Source organism: Stegodyphus dumicola, chromosome X2 (assembly GCF_044657685.1).
Source record: "Stegodyphus dumicola isolate Sdum_Otavi_A_Nest chromosome X2, ASM4465768v1".
NCBI classification, from domain to species: Eukaryota; Metazoa; Arthropoda; class Arachnida; order Araneae; family Eresidae; genus Stegodyphus; species Stegodyphus dumicola.
The window spans coordinates 5,676,796-5,693,586 of record NC_140781.1 but is presented as its reverse complement, the minus strand read 5'-3'; the positions used below and the strand labels follow the sequence as shown (position 1 = coordinate 5,693,586).

General features: G+C 31.0%; 1 protein-coding gene across 2 annotated transcripts; it reads right to left on the bottom strand.

Moving 5' to 3' along the window:
- Positions 1 to 1,200: 1,200 nt before the first annotated feature.
- LOC118181001 (uncharacterized) lies at positions 1,201 to 16,550 on the bottom strand. Of its 2 annotated transcripts, none has more exons than XM_085809809.1 (4): positions 16,428 to 16,550; positions 8,651 to 9,117; positions 1,911 to 2,044; positions 1,201 to 1,343 (listed from the first exon to the last, which is right to left on the bottom strand). In XM_085809809.1, exons 2-4 carry the CDS (start codon positions 9,085 to 9,087, stop codon positions 1,288 to 1,290), a joined length of 627 nt encoding a protein of 208 aa, XP_085665935.1. In that variant the 5' UTR covers positions 9,088 to 9,117; positions 16,428 to 16,550; the 3' UTR covers positions 1,201 to 1,287. The 2 variants fall into 2 exon arrangements, with proteins under 2 accessions (XP_085665935.1, XP_085665936.1); XM_085809810.1 differs by having other exon boundaries at positions 16,389 to 16,497.
- Positions 16,551 to 16,791: the final 241 nt, after the last annotated feature.

The following is a 16,791-nucleotide window of genomic DNA, read 5'->3' as shown; positions in this document are numbered from 1 at the left end:
AAGTGATTAATTTTCAAACAGTATCCATGTACCACCAAAAATCATCAAGTTTCACCAAGGGGTACCCTAAAATATACTTTTACCCTATTTTTAATTAATATCCTTTCTAGGTGTTGAGAGTCGGACTTTTCAAAGCAATCTGGAATTCAAAGTTGACAGACCCAAATATCTGCAAATGCTTGTTACTATTTATAAGGTAAAATATGAAGATAACGACTTTAAACTCAAAATAAATATATATTTTTTCCTTTAAAAAATGATATACAGTACAAACTCTTCAATCCAGACTCGTTGGGACTTCGGCGATTCCGGATTAGGGGTTTTTCCGGATTATAGATCATCAATTTAAATCTGGTAAAATGGCATGCAGAAATTATAAAATTAAAAATATGAAACCATAATTTATGAAATAAAGAGCAATTATGATCTAAAGAGTATCAAAATTTACAAAAAAAAAAGCTTTATATTTATTTGTTTACTTTATTAAACATTTCTTTCAATGTAAGTTGTTTAGGTTGCTTCGTTTTATGTCCTAATACTTTCTCTTTAATTCTATAAACAGATATAATTTCTTTTTCAGTTATGAAGTTCCGCTGTTCAAGTCCTGTAATTGCTGTGTCAAGAATACCGACGAACTTGTCAATCGAAATTTTTTCATTTTCACTAACCTCTCTGTCACTTTCTTCATGCCTTTATCTATTTTTTGCAGCAATTCCACTTTTTGTTTGATGGACATTGAAACATGTTTTCGCTTTGTAGATACTTTGGCAGCTCCAGAATCGGAAACTCTTTTTGACATAATCGAAAGTTCAAGCTTACTTTTTATAAAATTGCTCTAACAGTCTGCAAAAAATAATAAGCTGGATCCAATTAGAAGATTAAGGAACAATGCAATCTGCAACAGTAACTGAAATAGATAATTTTAGCCTAGCTTATACCATCTGTTATACATTAAAGGTGCATGCGTAAACGTATTATGCATAAAGGTATTATGTGCATGTGTAAACGCTATGCATGCGCAGAAAGTTTGTAGCTTTGAGGTCCGGATTATAGATCATTCCGGATTATGGACGTCCGGATTAAAGACTTTGTACTGTATTAGAAATTTTATGCTTCTTGCAGCAAAATTTACGGCTGTCAAATAAGATCATAGATTCATATCTCAATCATGTTCATAAGTCAATGACAAAAATTCAGAGCTCATGGTAGTGTATTTATATATATTTAGATGGTCATGCAATACATACATGCATTATAAATTTCTTGAATCTTGAATGAATAAAAACTTCACATATAGCAATGCTGTGGACAAGGGCTTTGATGAATTCCTTTTTGCTTGTTAACTAAAAAAAATAACAAAAAGTGCAGTCACTGATATATTAATTTTATAATTGAAAATTTTTTAACAGTTTTGTAAAATTATTATTTTTCAGTGTGTTAATTTTAGAGTCATGGAGGCAAGAAAACAAGGAGAAGCCGTATCCAAGTTTTCCTCTACATTAAAAACAAATCACTGATGTTTTCATTAAAAGTTCAGTTCTTAAGAATTCTCACAGCTTTGAATTCCTTGAGATTAAAAATACTTTATCAACAATTTTTTTTCTTACCTCACCCAATATCTCTTTAATACTTCATCAGATATTTGACACATCATAATTTCTAAGGTTATTTACCAGAACACACCATTACCGTCATGCAGTTTCAAAGCTTTATTTTGTAATTAAGGCAGCAAAAGAAATTTGCTCTTCCAACTAAAAAAATTACCGCTGCTCCTTTTCCTACCTCCATGTTTAGATTGAAATTAATTTTTATTGTTAGAAATTTCTCAGAACTAAAAGAATTTAAAATTTAATTGCTCATAATTATGTGTTGAAAAATTCTAAAAGTATGTAAGATTTTTTTAAATATACCATGGACTACAGTATGTTCAGGAAGTATGACTTTCTCCCATTCATCACTACCATCACAGCAATCACAAATACCATCATTGACTTTATATGATACAATAGACACTGGCTGTTTTGATGGATGTGTACAATAAAACCTAACAATACATACAAAAAGAGCTTCAGAAACTGATTATGAGTAATGTACAGGGTCAGCCAAAAGAAACTGATACTTTTAAAATTTTGAAGAGCAAGAGTTTTAATAGCATGGCTGAAATATTTACAAGAGTATATATTTGAAGTTAGAAATGTTCTATATGTGTCCCTTTTGTAACATGACAGATATCAATGTGATAGTTAACTTTTTCCCAAACACATATCAGCATGCCCATATTAGATGCACTGTTGTTATGCACTTTTTAAAATTTGCCAAATTTGTTGGCCAAAATGCCAAGGCATGGTCTGGCCTTTTGAACAGCTAATACAATGTTAAGGGAGATTTCTGTCCACACCTTGTTTTAAAGCAACACTAAACAGAATTTTTAAAAAAAAATTCCCCTACATTCAAGCATACAAGAAGTCATATAGCTCACCTGACATCACAAGTTTTCACATGATGCTGATGATGTGAAAACAGATGAAAGGAAGTAGTTGAAACTGGAAGACGTATAAAATGGCATTAAATTCTTTTTGATAAAAACACTTTTAATTTTATAAACGCTTTATCTGTCTATTTCTTTTAGGCTAACCCTGTATATAAAATCATGGAAAATGTGAGATAAGAAAAATAAATGATAAAATGTCATTTCATATTCAGAACAAGTGATTTATTAGATATTAGTAACTATTACTGTTTCATTACCATAAATTAACTAATGTTAAATATATAAAAAAATCCCACAATTCCCACATAAAATTAAGATATTAGAACACCCATACCTTAGTCTTTCCCATTCTTTTTTAACTGTTAAGCTTACCATGGCATTTATAATCAATACAGCCTATCAATGTTGCCATTTCAAAAGGCATAAAATCTTTTACTTCTCATATTAAATAGAACCTAATAAACAACCAGTTCTGCGAGGCACTGCCAACCGACATACCATAAAATCTTATCTTTCATTTTTAAACAATGCATTCTTTAGCTAATGGACAAAATGTTTCTCATCCGGGGGCGGGATATTATTACTCTTTTTTTTTTTTTTTTTTTATTTTTATTGGAACCCTATGGTCTTAAGACGAGAATGCTTCCCATTCAAACACACAAAGTATCTAATACTGTACATACGAAAAGCACTCTTGCAGGCATTCAGACTATTTTGAAATTTATATATTTACCGATTTATTCACTTAATTAATCTTACTATAAACAAATATTTTAATATAATATGAAAGAAACTATTCATATGTACATAAATGCAATATGATGAATACATAAATAAAAGTATATAAATAAAAATCATTTAAATTACAAAAAATTAAGACAGCTTACATTTGTTCAATAAAGGTTAATTTTGTAATCCAGAAAATATTGATACTCTTAAACATTTCTCTGAATTTCTGATATGTTACTGGTAAAGTTTGAAATCCAGCATTCTATACAATGCCTAAAACGATTCATATTTCACTCATTTCCTAGGAATTCTATAGAATGCCAAATGACAAACCGGCAAAGTATAAAATACATTTTCGATTCATTTTGAAGAACCTAACTACTTACCAAAAGTTAATAAATTATGTAAAAAGGCAAAAATGACTACTAAGAAGGAACCACGTGACTACTGCAAAATCGGTAGGATGTAGTGTTTGTGGAAAACAAAATTACATTCTTTTATCCTGTTAAAGAAAGCGTCAGTACTATACAGTATTACGTCATGGACGCTGAGTTATTTCCCATACTTCACGAAAACTCATTTGGCCTTAAGTACTGCACATGGACGACGTGACAAAATGATGTTGAAAGAAATTTCAAACGTTGCACGTAATGATATCGAACTGTACAACTACTTTTGTGAGCCCTACCAGGAAAAACAAAAAAGGTATTAAAAAGGGCATTGTGAAACTTATGATTGTTTCTGAATTTAATTTTCATTGTCAGGTAGAGCTTACCGATTCCCTGTTTCAGTCAGATAGAAAATACAAATTTATTATATTGTATCAAGATCATCTCGTAATATTTTTTTTTACATATTTCGAATAACAGTTTTTAATGGCACCATTTCAGTAGTTTTTCAAAATAACATTTGTATTTTTGAAGAAAGAACAGCTTTTAAATAATAGCCTTATTCATAAGCTTTTTTCCTTGCCTAAAGAGAATTTGTCATTCTACAGAATGCCTAGGGAAAGTATGCAATAATTCTCATATTTCATACTTTGCCTAAAATGGTCCGGCATTATATACAATGCCAGCGTTTCATACTTTGCCACTAACATACATATATGGTTAGTTATAGTTACAATTAAAAAGCTGATATAAAAGATTAAAAATTTTACAGTGTATATTTGTTATTTTGTAAAACATTTTTTGAAGCATATTACTCCTTTTTTATGCATACAAAGCCCAACATTGCATGTTTTGTACAGTTTTCAAGATCTGATTGATTAATGTGGAACTATCCTAGTGGAACGTCAGTTTAGTGTCAATTGATGAAGAAATATCAAATTCTTAGTCTTTTTTTAACTTTTAAAATTTACAACCAAATTTTGTGAAGTCTGTGTATATAAAAATAAAAATGCTCACTAATATTTCATTCATTCATTATGCTGTGTTTTTCTATTCTGAAAAACCAAAAATTACTAGGCCTCAGAAACTCACACTTTTTAACTCTCTTTTTAGATTAAACATAATTTTCAGTGGTATTGCCATCTACTGAATAAAAAGACAACTAATGTGTTTTTTTGAAAAATTGACAGTTTTTTACAGAGTTGTACTTTTTGGGAACAAAACATCAAATATATGTTCTGAAGGCGGGGACGGTACCCCTCAAGTGGTTAAATTTGAAATGCTTCCCTAACTATATAGTAAATCTAAATGTAAAATATTAAAGAAAAAACTATTGCCAAAAAATTCATATTTATTATATAGTGTGGTATTTTATAACTGTTATTTTGAAGCTAGAATCATTTATATAAGAATTTAAATATTCTGAATTCATTTTTCATATGACTAACATAATGTCAAAAATCAGTTACTGTCATATATGCATACAAAGTACAAAATAAGAATTATTATAAATTAACTACATGTCAGAAATGTCAAAAGAATTTTATGTCAGAAGGTTAGGTTTACTCTTAAATCTGGTTCAAATGTCTATACTTAAAACTGGTTATAAATGAAAACTTAGCGAAAAGCTGTTTCATGCTCATACAATGGCAGAAACTGAAAAATCAGCGTTATTAAAAACTACCTAGCAGAATCACTTAGTAGTTTTTAACGATGCCTAATAACTCAATTACCAAATGTTATAAACAGGAGTTATTTAGTAAAAGCATACTGAGAAGTTCAATTTAGTTGGCCATTGTAGGCATCTGACAAACTATCAATTTAAAAAAAAGTATAACTTTTTGCTTGTTAAATAGAAATAATATGGTAATTCTCATAGACCTTTTTCCTGCTAATTTCAAATCTGTTTATAAAAAATTTCCAATTTTCCAATAGGTGAAAATTATAAAAATTTGCATGAAAGAAAGCAACAATAATGGGAAATAGAAGAAAAAGTAATTTTATATTTGAAACCAGCATTAATTATATATTTAACAAAATCTCTGTTGATCTGCATTTAGTTTTGATGTGATTAAGTATAAACTATTATTTAAATTTTTTTTAGTGCTAGTTTGTACAAAAATGCACGTCATATTAGTTATACACAAACAGATGGGTTCCTTTTTTGAGCGATGCAATAAATTTTCTCAATTGCTATTGCAAGAAAAAGAAAGTCCAGAATAATCTTTTTCAATATTTCTTGATTTAAAAATACCAAGCAGTATACACTGATGTATATTTTTGTAAATAAAATTTTAAAAGACACCCGAGTCATATTTGGGCAAATCAGTAAGTTACCAGTACCAAGAGTCACTCGTTCCTAAGCACAAAAGGAAGAAATTTTAAAACACTGAAATTCTTCAATTAATAATTTAGGAAATAAACAGGGTTGCCACTCAAACAGGAGAATGAAATTCCCTGACTTTTCCAGGTTTTCCAGGTGTGTTTCAAGAAAATTCCAGTCTATCTGCGTAATGTACGTTGGCTGTGCTAAGAGGTAAATTAATTATGGTATTACTTGTATTGTGTAGCAAATTCACTTAATTATTCAATAAATCCCAGAGGACATTTATTCTTAATTATTCTTGGTATACTTTGTTTGATAATTTTGTTTACTTTTCCACTTAAGAAACTTAATAAAATTTAAGATATATATATTGGATAACAAATGTATGTTTTATTTAATTATTACTCATGATCATCACCAGTTCAACACGGGGCTAATCCGGTCCTTATAAATCACAACGCAATGCTAAATAGTTAGGTTAGATTTTAGGTAAATTTAGTTTGCGTGAGGTATGTTCTTAAAACCTTAACACTTGAAAACACAAATATAATTATAATAGTTGTTGTTTTCTCCACTGAAGATTGAGATTAGAATCTTCCCAATCTGGAATAAAATAAGGCTTTTTTTGCAGACATTCTGCAGCTAAACGAAAGAAAGAAATCTATTTTAATAAATTGAAGTATTTTATATTTATTTTGCAGCATACATAAGGAAAAAATATGTGCATTAAATTTCGTGATGGTATGTCATCATACTGCTATAATTAATTTCAGGATTATGCCAGAGAAAATTTCCTGAAATTTGGAAATATTATTTACTAATAATAAATAAATTTAGAGGGAAGAAGCAACATTAAATTATATGAAAAACATAAAAATAATTACTTAAAAATTGAATTAGAATAATCATCTATATTTTAGCGAATATAGTTATATTACATGGCTAGCCTAGATGACTGATTACTATTTTTTTATTTTACTGCAAAATGGCAAGGTATTTATTAAAATGAAAAAAAAGGGGGGGTTAAAAAAGATTTTGCGGTAAAATTCTAGTATACGGTAAGGCTTTGGCACGATTTTGAAAATTGTCGCCAAGACCAAAATGACCCATTTACTGCGCATCAAGATGTCGCCAAATTCCATTATTATTCTAACCATAGAACGTCTATGTTAAGAAGAAAAGGTTCCATACAAGTAAAATGCTATTACGCGGCTAGAATGCGGAGGGAAAATTTGCCAAGGGATTTGGCGACGGAACCTGGCGGTCAGAATTTCCCTCTCCGCGATATGTACAGGAAATTGAGAAACACGTGTTAAGAAGAAACGCTCTTTGACAAAAAGAAAACTACGAAAATCCGTTTTTAAATTATTGCGAAAAATCCAAGAAGAAACGTTTTATCAAAGGACGTTTCTTCTTGGATTTTTCGCAATAATTTTAAAAACGGATTTTCGTAGTTTTTTTTTTTTTTTTTTTTTTTTTCTCTGAAAATAACTAATCCATGAATTAATTTACTTGCGCCAAAAAATATTTTCTTTTCCTTTAGAGTTTAACCACTTGCGCTAAGACTAAACTTCACGGTTGCGGTGCCGTGCGCTACAATATACGAGTAACAAGCGCTAAAGTGTCTCATTTACGCCGCTCCGCATCTGCGAGTGCAATCCAGAGCTGTAACTCGAGAAATAAACAATCTCGTTGTTAGGCGACATGTGCACCACGTTATTTTCATTTTTGCGATAAATGCTTATCGACGTGGTGTTCACGTCGCTCGCGGTTTGAGACAAAAGCATCTTGACGTGCGTGGCACGTCTTTTTAGCGCAAGCGGTTAAAGAAATTTTAAACGATATTCATTTTATGAACTCTTGATAACGTGACCTTCGAACTTCGACACCGGTTTCGAGCTTTGATGACAGATATATCAGACATGCACAGCTGTTTCCCTCTATGATGGAACGAGCCACAGCCACGTCTGTTGCAGAGAGGTTTTCCTTCTTTACAATACATATTCTTTGATTCTAACCTCCATAGTACCGTATACTAGGATTAAACCCATTTTGTTTTATACGAGAACAGGTACTTTCTTTAGTTCATGCACTGCACATGCGATTCTCGAGAATACTGGAAACCAAAAGTTGCGGGATTGCCTTTCTAAAAGACAATCAAATTGGAGCTGCGAAAATTGGCTCTATGCCAGCTACCCGAATGACACTCACGTGATACATAATTCGCCAAAAAAGTTACCTCTTCCGACGTCGGCGCAAAAATCGCTTTTTTTGGCGGGATCGTTGTATGAACTTCCTAGACTTTTCCAGATTTTGACAAAAATACTTAACTTCCCTGACTTTTCCCTGAATATTTTGGTCAATTTTTGCATTCCCTGACTTTTCCCGGTTCTCCCGGTTTTCCAGGTAGCGTGGCAACCCTGAATAAAGCTTTTAACATTTTTTTCCTTCTAAAATTTCAGCAAATTTTTCCATGATGTATTATAATTCTAGTTTAATTCTTTTAAAAAGTTATTCTACGTTTCTTATGCCTCTTATTCTACCATAAAACTCCAGAGTTAACTAAATTATTATTTGTATTTCCCACAATTTAAATAATCTATTTCATTTTTATTATGCATAAATATTAAAATTTATATAGTATAATAAAAAATTTTAATTTAGATTTATATAAAATAAGCTAGAGTTTGTAACATACACTTTACAAAAACTTACCTTCCTAAACTACAAGCTGATGTACTTGGCTCATCTGTAAAATCAGAACAGTCACAAAAATTATCATTTACCCAAGAAAATTGTATTTCTTCACCACTGTGGATACACCTGAATGTATTTTTATCACTGGGTTTGTAAAATTTTTGATTTTCTGGCAAAACACCTATTACATTCCTCATATTGTACATGGCATTTTCTCCATATTTTAATGCATCTTTTTTCTCCTCTTCAGCATATCTGACTTGCATAAAACCATCAGCTTTTTCATAACTTTTGAAATTTGTCTGAAGTTTAGGACGAGGCTTTCTTTTTGATAATTCTTTCCCCAGCTGACCAACAGAGATCAACTGATACATAAGAAATGTGGATGTCACTAGAATTGTAAAAACAACAAAACGTCTTTGTCGAAGAGAACATCTGAATTTAAGAATAAGCATTAGATTGCAGAGCTAGATAACAGCAAACATCTATAAAAACAAAAAACTGTATATTATTACATCTTCAAAAGCAGCAAAAAAAAAAAAAAAAAAACAAATGCTTTCAAGAGAATGGCAAAGTTTTGCATAAAATTTCATGAACCGAAAATGAAAGCTCACTATAAAAATGAAAAGTCAATTTTAATGTAATTCAGAATTCTAAAAATAATTGAATTTCAACCTAAAGTGACATTGATAGGTCAAAATAATTTCATAATGTTAAATTCTAAGCATACATTTTCCGGTATCATATCAAAATCATACTATTTTGAATGTTTCTTTTTTGAATCACAATATAATATGATCATTATATAAAATTTAGTATATATTAAAAAATTATATTTTGAAAAGTCTACATGTAGTACTAAGTGTAATTTTTTAAACACTTTGATATATGCTATTCAAGAGCAGGCAGAAAGACTAAAAATTTGAAATAATTACTCATCTTTACAAAAAAGTCATTTCTGAGAAACTGATTATTTTGCTGTATTGCTGGATTATACTTATAGCATTTATTATTTTGTTTATTTTTCAGAATCAAAATAGTCCAGAGTCATAAAGTGTAAAGTAACATCACTTTAAAACAGGTAAAGGGAAATAAAAATGGGTTGATCTTTACATTATGGTAACTTGGCGTTTTTTTGGCGAAAATTTGGCGACCAACTCTCCTACAGCAACCCTCTATTTTTTTTTCCCGCCGCCATTTTGTCTTCACGAAGTAAAGACATGTTTCTTTTCTTTTTATCTACTGAACACTTCTTCCAACAATCTACTAGCTGAATTACACTTATGCTAGAAATTTTATCTAACAAAACTGCTTAATCATGACAAATATTCACTGCAAAATTGGGAAAAAGTGCACAATACCATACTGTGTTTTTCAAAATAACACATACACATAAACCATGTACACGTCGACTTATTTTTACTTAAACATCCCAGAATTGCACAAAAATGGCATTGCGCACACTCTTCACTATATCCATGTACACTGCTTTTTTCTCATAAATTAGAAAAATTTCACGAAAATACATGACAATTTTCTCAATCTTTAAACCCGGTAAAAAGAACATATATGAAATTACCTGATCGCGAAAAAGTATTTACCCTTTCCAAATATGAAAATTTCCACATATAAAATAAATAAAATATCCAAAATCTTTTACCTCTAAATCATCTATTACATTATACACGTCACCAACGAATTCATACCGCAAGCATTACAAATACTTTGTATCAAATATTTAAATCATTTCCATGCACGTTTACTTCAACTTAAACGTATACCAAATTCCTACAAACATAAAATTCACAAAATAACTATCATTTAATTAAAATATCACTAAACCATGTACACGCCGACTTATTTTTACTTAAAAAAACATCCCAGAATTGCACAAAAATGGCATTGCGCACACTCTTCACTATATCCATGTACACTGCTTTTTTCTCATAAATTAGAAAAATTTCACGAAAATACATGACAATTTTCTCAATCTTTAAACCCGGTAAAAAGAACATATATAAAATTACCCGATCGCGAAAAAGTAATGAACATTTCCACACATAAAATAAATAAAATATCCAAAAACTTTTACCTCTAAATCATCTATTACATTATACACGTCACCAACGAATTCATACCGCAACCATTACAAATAATTAGTTTCAGATATTTAAATTATTTCCATGCACGTTTACTTCAACTAAAACGTATACCAAATTCCTACAAACATAAAATTCACAAAATAACTATCATTTAATTAAAATATAATTAAATTCAAAAACACTACTTAAAATATAAATGAGCACATACATTAAATTAATACATACATAAATACCCATTTCGAATTCACTTTAGTTACGGCCATGGGATCCAAAAATTCACGAACACTGTTTCACACAACACAGAATAAAGCCAAATACAAAATTTCCAGATTTTTTCCCGATTTCCCCCCTTTTCCGATTAAAGAACCATAATTCGTCCATTAATATCACATGACATATCCCATGATCTCTCATTTCCCTCACACAAAATAATGCGTAATCGGAACTGAGTACTGCTCACATTATTACCAAAGTCCCAGGTAGTAACCTTTATCGCCTCCAAAATGTCGCCAAACTACCAGTTACCATATTGTAAAGATCAACCTAAAAATGCTTTATTTTAATGTTATTTCTTAAATATAATTTTAATATATTGTCATTACTTTTATGATATTTATTAATGTTATTATGCTTGTAAAAAAATCGTCAAAACATTTGCAAATTTCCAAATAAAAAATTTATATCCAAACTGATCTTGAAATCGCCAAAATGTTGATAAGTCACTAAATTTAGCACCGCACAATAAAAGAAATCATATTTTTAAAAAAGAAAAAAAATTTTTATGTAATATTTTATGAATTTTTCATTTGCGAAAAAAGAAATTATTTTGAAATGTTTATGTTTCAATTAAGGAAAGGCCTCGTGCCTAAAACTCAAGTATCCACCATTTATATTAAGAATACGTTAACCTATCAAATACATATTTGTCAATACGTCGCCTATAAGAGGAATAAAAATAAAGACATTTTTGGCCAAAATTAAGGTCTTTTAAGAGCTAAAAATCATTTCCAAAATACCAAAGGACTTTTAAGGACTATAAATGCTGTGCATTCCTGCAGAAAATTTAGTTTCTTCCATTGCTGGCAAATTCCCAAAGCAGTATTTTAAAATTTGGCTTTTTTTTAAAAAATCCAATGGTCACTCCTGAGACCAGAATTGGTGGCCACTTTATGGTAGAGGCACCTAATGGGTGATCACTGCTGCCTCCCATGAAGAGACTAGTTACAACCTTTTTATTAGATCTTTAAATAAATAACCCTTTTTAATTAGACGTTCAGCTTAATAAATTACTCAGTTCATACAATGACAGAATTGTCGTTACTTGCAGATTAACAGATTACAAAGGTTGCATTGAAACTTAAGTATCTGAAAATATTTTATTCACTAGGTAAAGTTTGACTGTAAGTTTTTGTTTAACCCCTTAACTGCCTCGGGCATGTATTTACGCCTTGCTCAGCCGATATGTTAACTGCCCCGGGCGTATATATACACCCTTCCAAAATACTATCATTTGCTTTGCGCTGCTACCCGTAAAATTATTCGCAAAGCTTTGGAATGCAACACCACAATGACCTTGACAAAGTATGCGAAGGAGAACACTATTTCAGAGAAGTGTGGGGAGAAATTGGAGAGAGAGATATGTCTAAAGCGGTGAAAGTAATGACTGCGCGGTATTGGCTGGTGTTGTTTGAGTAAAATGTATTTTTTTTAATTCTCTGTCCTCCTTTTTCACTTACTTTCTGTAATAGGTTCCAGGAATAAAGATATAACGAATGTTTCAAACCCATTTATCTTTTTTGGATTATTTTTTGATGAACTGCTTGTGCTTCATATTGTTACTGAAATTAACCGTTTTGTAGACAAGTATATGAACCAACACCTTGCAAACGAAAAATCAAGAACAAAATCATGGCATTTAACTAGTTCAGAAGAAATATATGTTTTTTAGGCATACTGATTTCATAAGGTATAACATTGAAGCCTGTATTACACTTTACTATTAGTATTACACTTTAGTTAATTAGTAGTTTATTAGTATTACACTTACTATTAGTATTACACTTTACTAGTCTAAAAATAAATTGATCGAAACTCCATTTTAGGGATCTTTTTTATTATACTTTTACTCAAAACATTAAATTTTGTGCATTCATTTTTTTCTTTTATTCTTTATTTTGTGAAAGTAAACAGTTTTTAGAAAGTAAATTGCACTTATTTTTCCCCTAATACATCGCATGACTACCTGTGCCTGTGTGAAAAACCGTGGCACTGGGAAATGAATTTTGTACGTTTTCCACTGCAGTTAAGGGGTTAAGCTTAAAACTCACATGAGCAAACATGGGAAGGAAATACTAACGCCAATTCAAGTCAATCGAGAAATGGGTGAAAATAGGCATTAGATGGTCAGCAATCACTGCCAAATATTCTCTCATAACCTCAAGAACTCAGTTCATACATTAGTAATCTGCATCCTGGTGGCAGTCGATAAAAGTAGAAATGATAGTGTGAGCAAAATAATAAGATAATGGATTAATGAACATAAATTGTACAAATTAAGTGAATCTGCTGAATGAAAAATGTTTTTCAACTTTTTACTCCAACAAAAAAAACTTTACTTTTTTCCCTTAAAATATTTGTTCAACTCCCCATTCTTAAGAGACTAGCTGGTGCTAAATGGGAATGTGGCAGAGCTATCCTTAACACTACTTACAAGACTTATGTCTAGCCGGTTTTAAATTGTTGCAATGAAGTGCTGGTCTCTGCCTCAGATAGAGTCTTGGGTATGCTTGATATTTCCTAAAACCAGGCTTTACGCTTGATCACTGGAGGTGTTGAAATTACTCCCGTACCTACTACGCATTTGCTTTGAGACTTACAGACAAGACTAACCTGGTTCGAAGGAATACAGCTATTCTTTATAATAGACTTACTAGACTACCAAATATTTCTTTTTGGCATGAATAGGATTGTAACAGAGTACGCAATTTAAAGACCAAGAAGAGCTTGCTTCAATGCATCCAGGAAAATGCTCAATATGATGACATTAACAAATATGAATTGTTAACTCGTATAAATCCATTGGCATTTATGGTTCTCGATGTCAGATTGGAGTTGACTTTGAATGTGAGGAAAAAAAGACCTTTGCACAACTGCTCGTGCCATCGCTTTGAAAACCATTAATACTCACTATCCTCCTGGTGAGTGGCTTCATATTTACACTGATGGTTCCATTTTGGATTTCATTCAGAGCGCTGGTGGGCTTTTGTGATCTGTTTTCCTTTTACCTACATGTTGGCTCTCATACAACCCATTTTGACGGTGAAGTCGAGGCCATCCTTTAGCCCACACAGCTTTCTGTCCGTCTCTCTCCTGTAATATTATTGGACTCAAGTGTTGCTCTTCAGGTAAGTAACCTAGGAATAGCTCATGTTCAGAGCTGTTGAGCAGAATTCAGACAAAGGGTTGCTTTCTAGTGGATGCCATCACATTGTTGCCTTTGTGGAAATGACATGGAGGACCTTTTGGCCGAAAAAAGGTACAGATATTCTCCAAAGGTCTTCCAGAAACCTATCTCTTCACTCTGCTAAACTTGAAATCAATAGGATTTATAAAAAAATCCTTTTGTAATGCTGCTGTTAGTACTACTTAAAATAGGTCATGGAGGGTGCTATTAAAAGCCGTCTGTGTCTCGGACAGTCCTCGAGCTACTGCTGTGGCCGAGTTTAGACTATTGACTGGACATGACTGCCTTGGTGCTCATTTGTTTCGTTTTAATCTGACTGGCTGACCTTTATGTGATTCTGGACAAGTCATGGACGTTGCTCATCTGGATGTGTGCTCTGCACATAAGAGTTTGGACTGTATTGTAAAGAAGTATTAGAGAGCTCGTTGCCTAATGACCTGATGGTGAATGGCCTGGCATTTGATAAATAATAAAAAAATATTTGTTTAAGTTCCATTGTTATAATTTTTGTATATGTTTTACGTGAAAAAATTTCTTTATGTTATTATGAAATAAACTGTATTTTCACTGGTTTGGGAAAAACTATTAAATCATATAACTTTTACCTTTTTAACTGTTTTGTATTATTTTATAAGGCAAAGCATATAAAGTTACCTAGAGTATACCGCAATTTTGACTTGCACCCTGGGAAATTGAATCCGAGTCTCATAATCCTCTTCCTCTGTTACTTATCCTTTGAGAGGACTTTCAAATCACCAAATCTTAACAAGACAATTCTACAAATATATTATGGTCACAAATATCTATGCCTTACCTATAGTTTGAAATCAGGCTTGTTCCTTCAACAAGCACACCATTCACGGTGACTTTTTTTAAACCATAAAGCTCTAACTTCCTTTTCAGCATATAAATCTAAAACTCCTTTATAAAATTTATATATTTTGCAGCCAGATGTTTTCATCCAATATGAGAAACTTTTCAAATTATTAACTTTGTAACTATTTCACTTTTGCACAGGAATTCAAATTCTTGTATTTTATTTATAGTTAAATAACTGCATTTACAATCAGATAATTAACAAAATTATGAGAAAATGCAAACATTTCATTATATTAATTGCAATCACAATAAAATATATATCTTTATATATAGGTTACTTTTAATGATATAACAAATAGTAAACATGCCTTTATCTATTGTAATCTATGTCAGTCTAAGATACTTATTTCCCTCTAACTGTATGTTTTACAATGGCATATTTCTCTTCCATAAAAAACTTAAGAGCTATTCGAGTTTACAACCTGCAATGCTTTTCTTAAAAATGACTCAGCTTAACATGTAATCTATAACATTCATAAAGTATGTTGGAATCATTATGCTTATCCTTATAAAAATATTTATTTCAATCATAATAGCAAAAATAAAATGGGTAAAGTGCAGAATCGCACACTTATTTGTTTTGCACTTTTTACAAGAGTAAGAAGAATTGGATTTTTGTCAATTTTCTTTGACTTTTTAAGTGAAAATAGGTCGATGTGTACATGGATAAAATCAAAGGAGTGCACAATGCCATTTTTTTTACAATTCTGGGAATTTTTTTTTTTTTTTTTTTTTTTTTTTTTTGTGAAAATAGGTCGATGTGCACATGGATACCGAGTATGTGCAATTCTTAAAAATGCGCCAAGCAGTAGGTGATTCTGCACTTTCCCCAATAGAAGAGTGCAGAAACTGAACGTAATCTATAAAACATAAATTGTGAAACACCTTTGAAACAATTACAAACATTACAATAAACAATTATGAAAGCAAAATGTTTCTGATCAACAGAACATGATGCAATCAATAAAAAATTCTATCTAAATTAAAGTATTTTATCACTTTGACAAAAAAAAAATTAAGAGAAAAATATAAATGATTCATGAAATTCTCAGCCTATTAAACTACTAAAACAACTTGCCGAAGAAATATGTCAGGTTTTCACAACTACGCTCGATCAAAAGCTTTAAATACAATAAATAAAACCTAACACATTTCTTCAATTTGATACTTTTAATAGTCTTTCCATTATAATTTACTAATGTAATTCTTTGCAATAGCAATGTATAAAGTCGTTAATTCATGTGGTCGCATACCCAAAAATGGCTACGAATTTAGAAGCCATCATAATAACGGTTTTTAAAATAATACTAACGTTTCTAATTCCTAAAGCAATAATTTTAGTGAAATGTACCTCTATTCAAGTACGTCCCAACTTATCAGAATACTCCGACAAACAAAAGGCAGACAGACAAAATAGACAGATGTCTTGTTTTGCACCCACTAAGTCTTTCTGCTCTGACGGGCGAAAACTCAAGCATAGGTGTGAAGGAAAGATATATTCAATAAGAAGGTTCAACTCAAACGGTGAAGCTTCCCGGCCATGTTTCTGTTATCGCTGTGATTTGTGCACAGAAGTCTGCAATTGCAATATTTTTTTCCTTTTCCTTTTGAAGCATGTCAGCTTGTGTTGTGTATGGATGCACAAACAGAATTTTGAAAAAGATTCCTGGGATTACTTTTCACGCGTAAGTATTGATTTTCTTTTTTTTATGTAA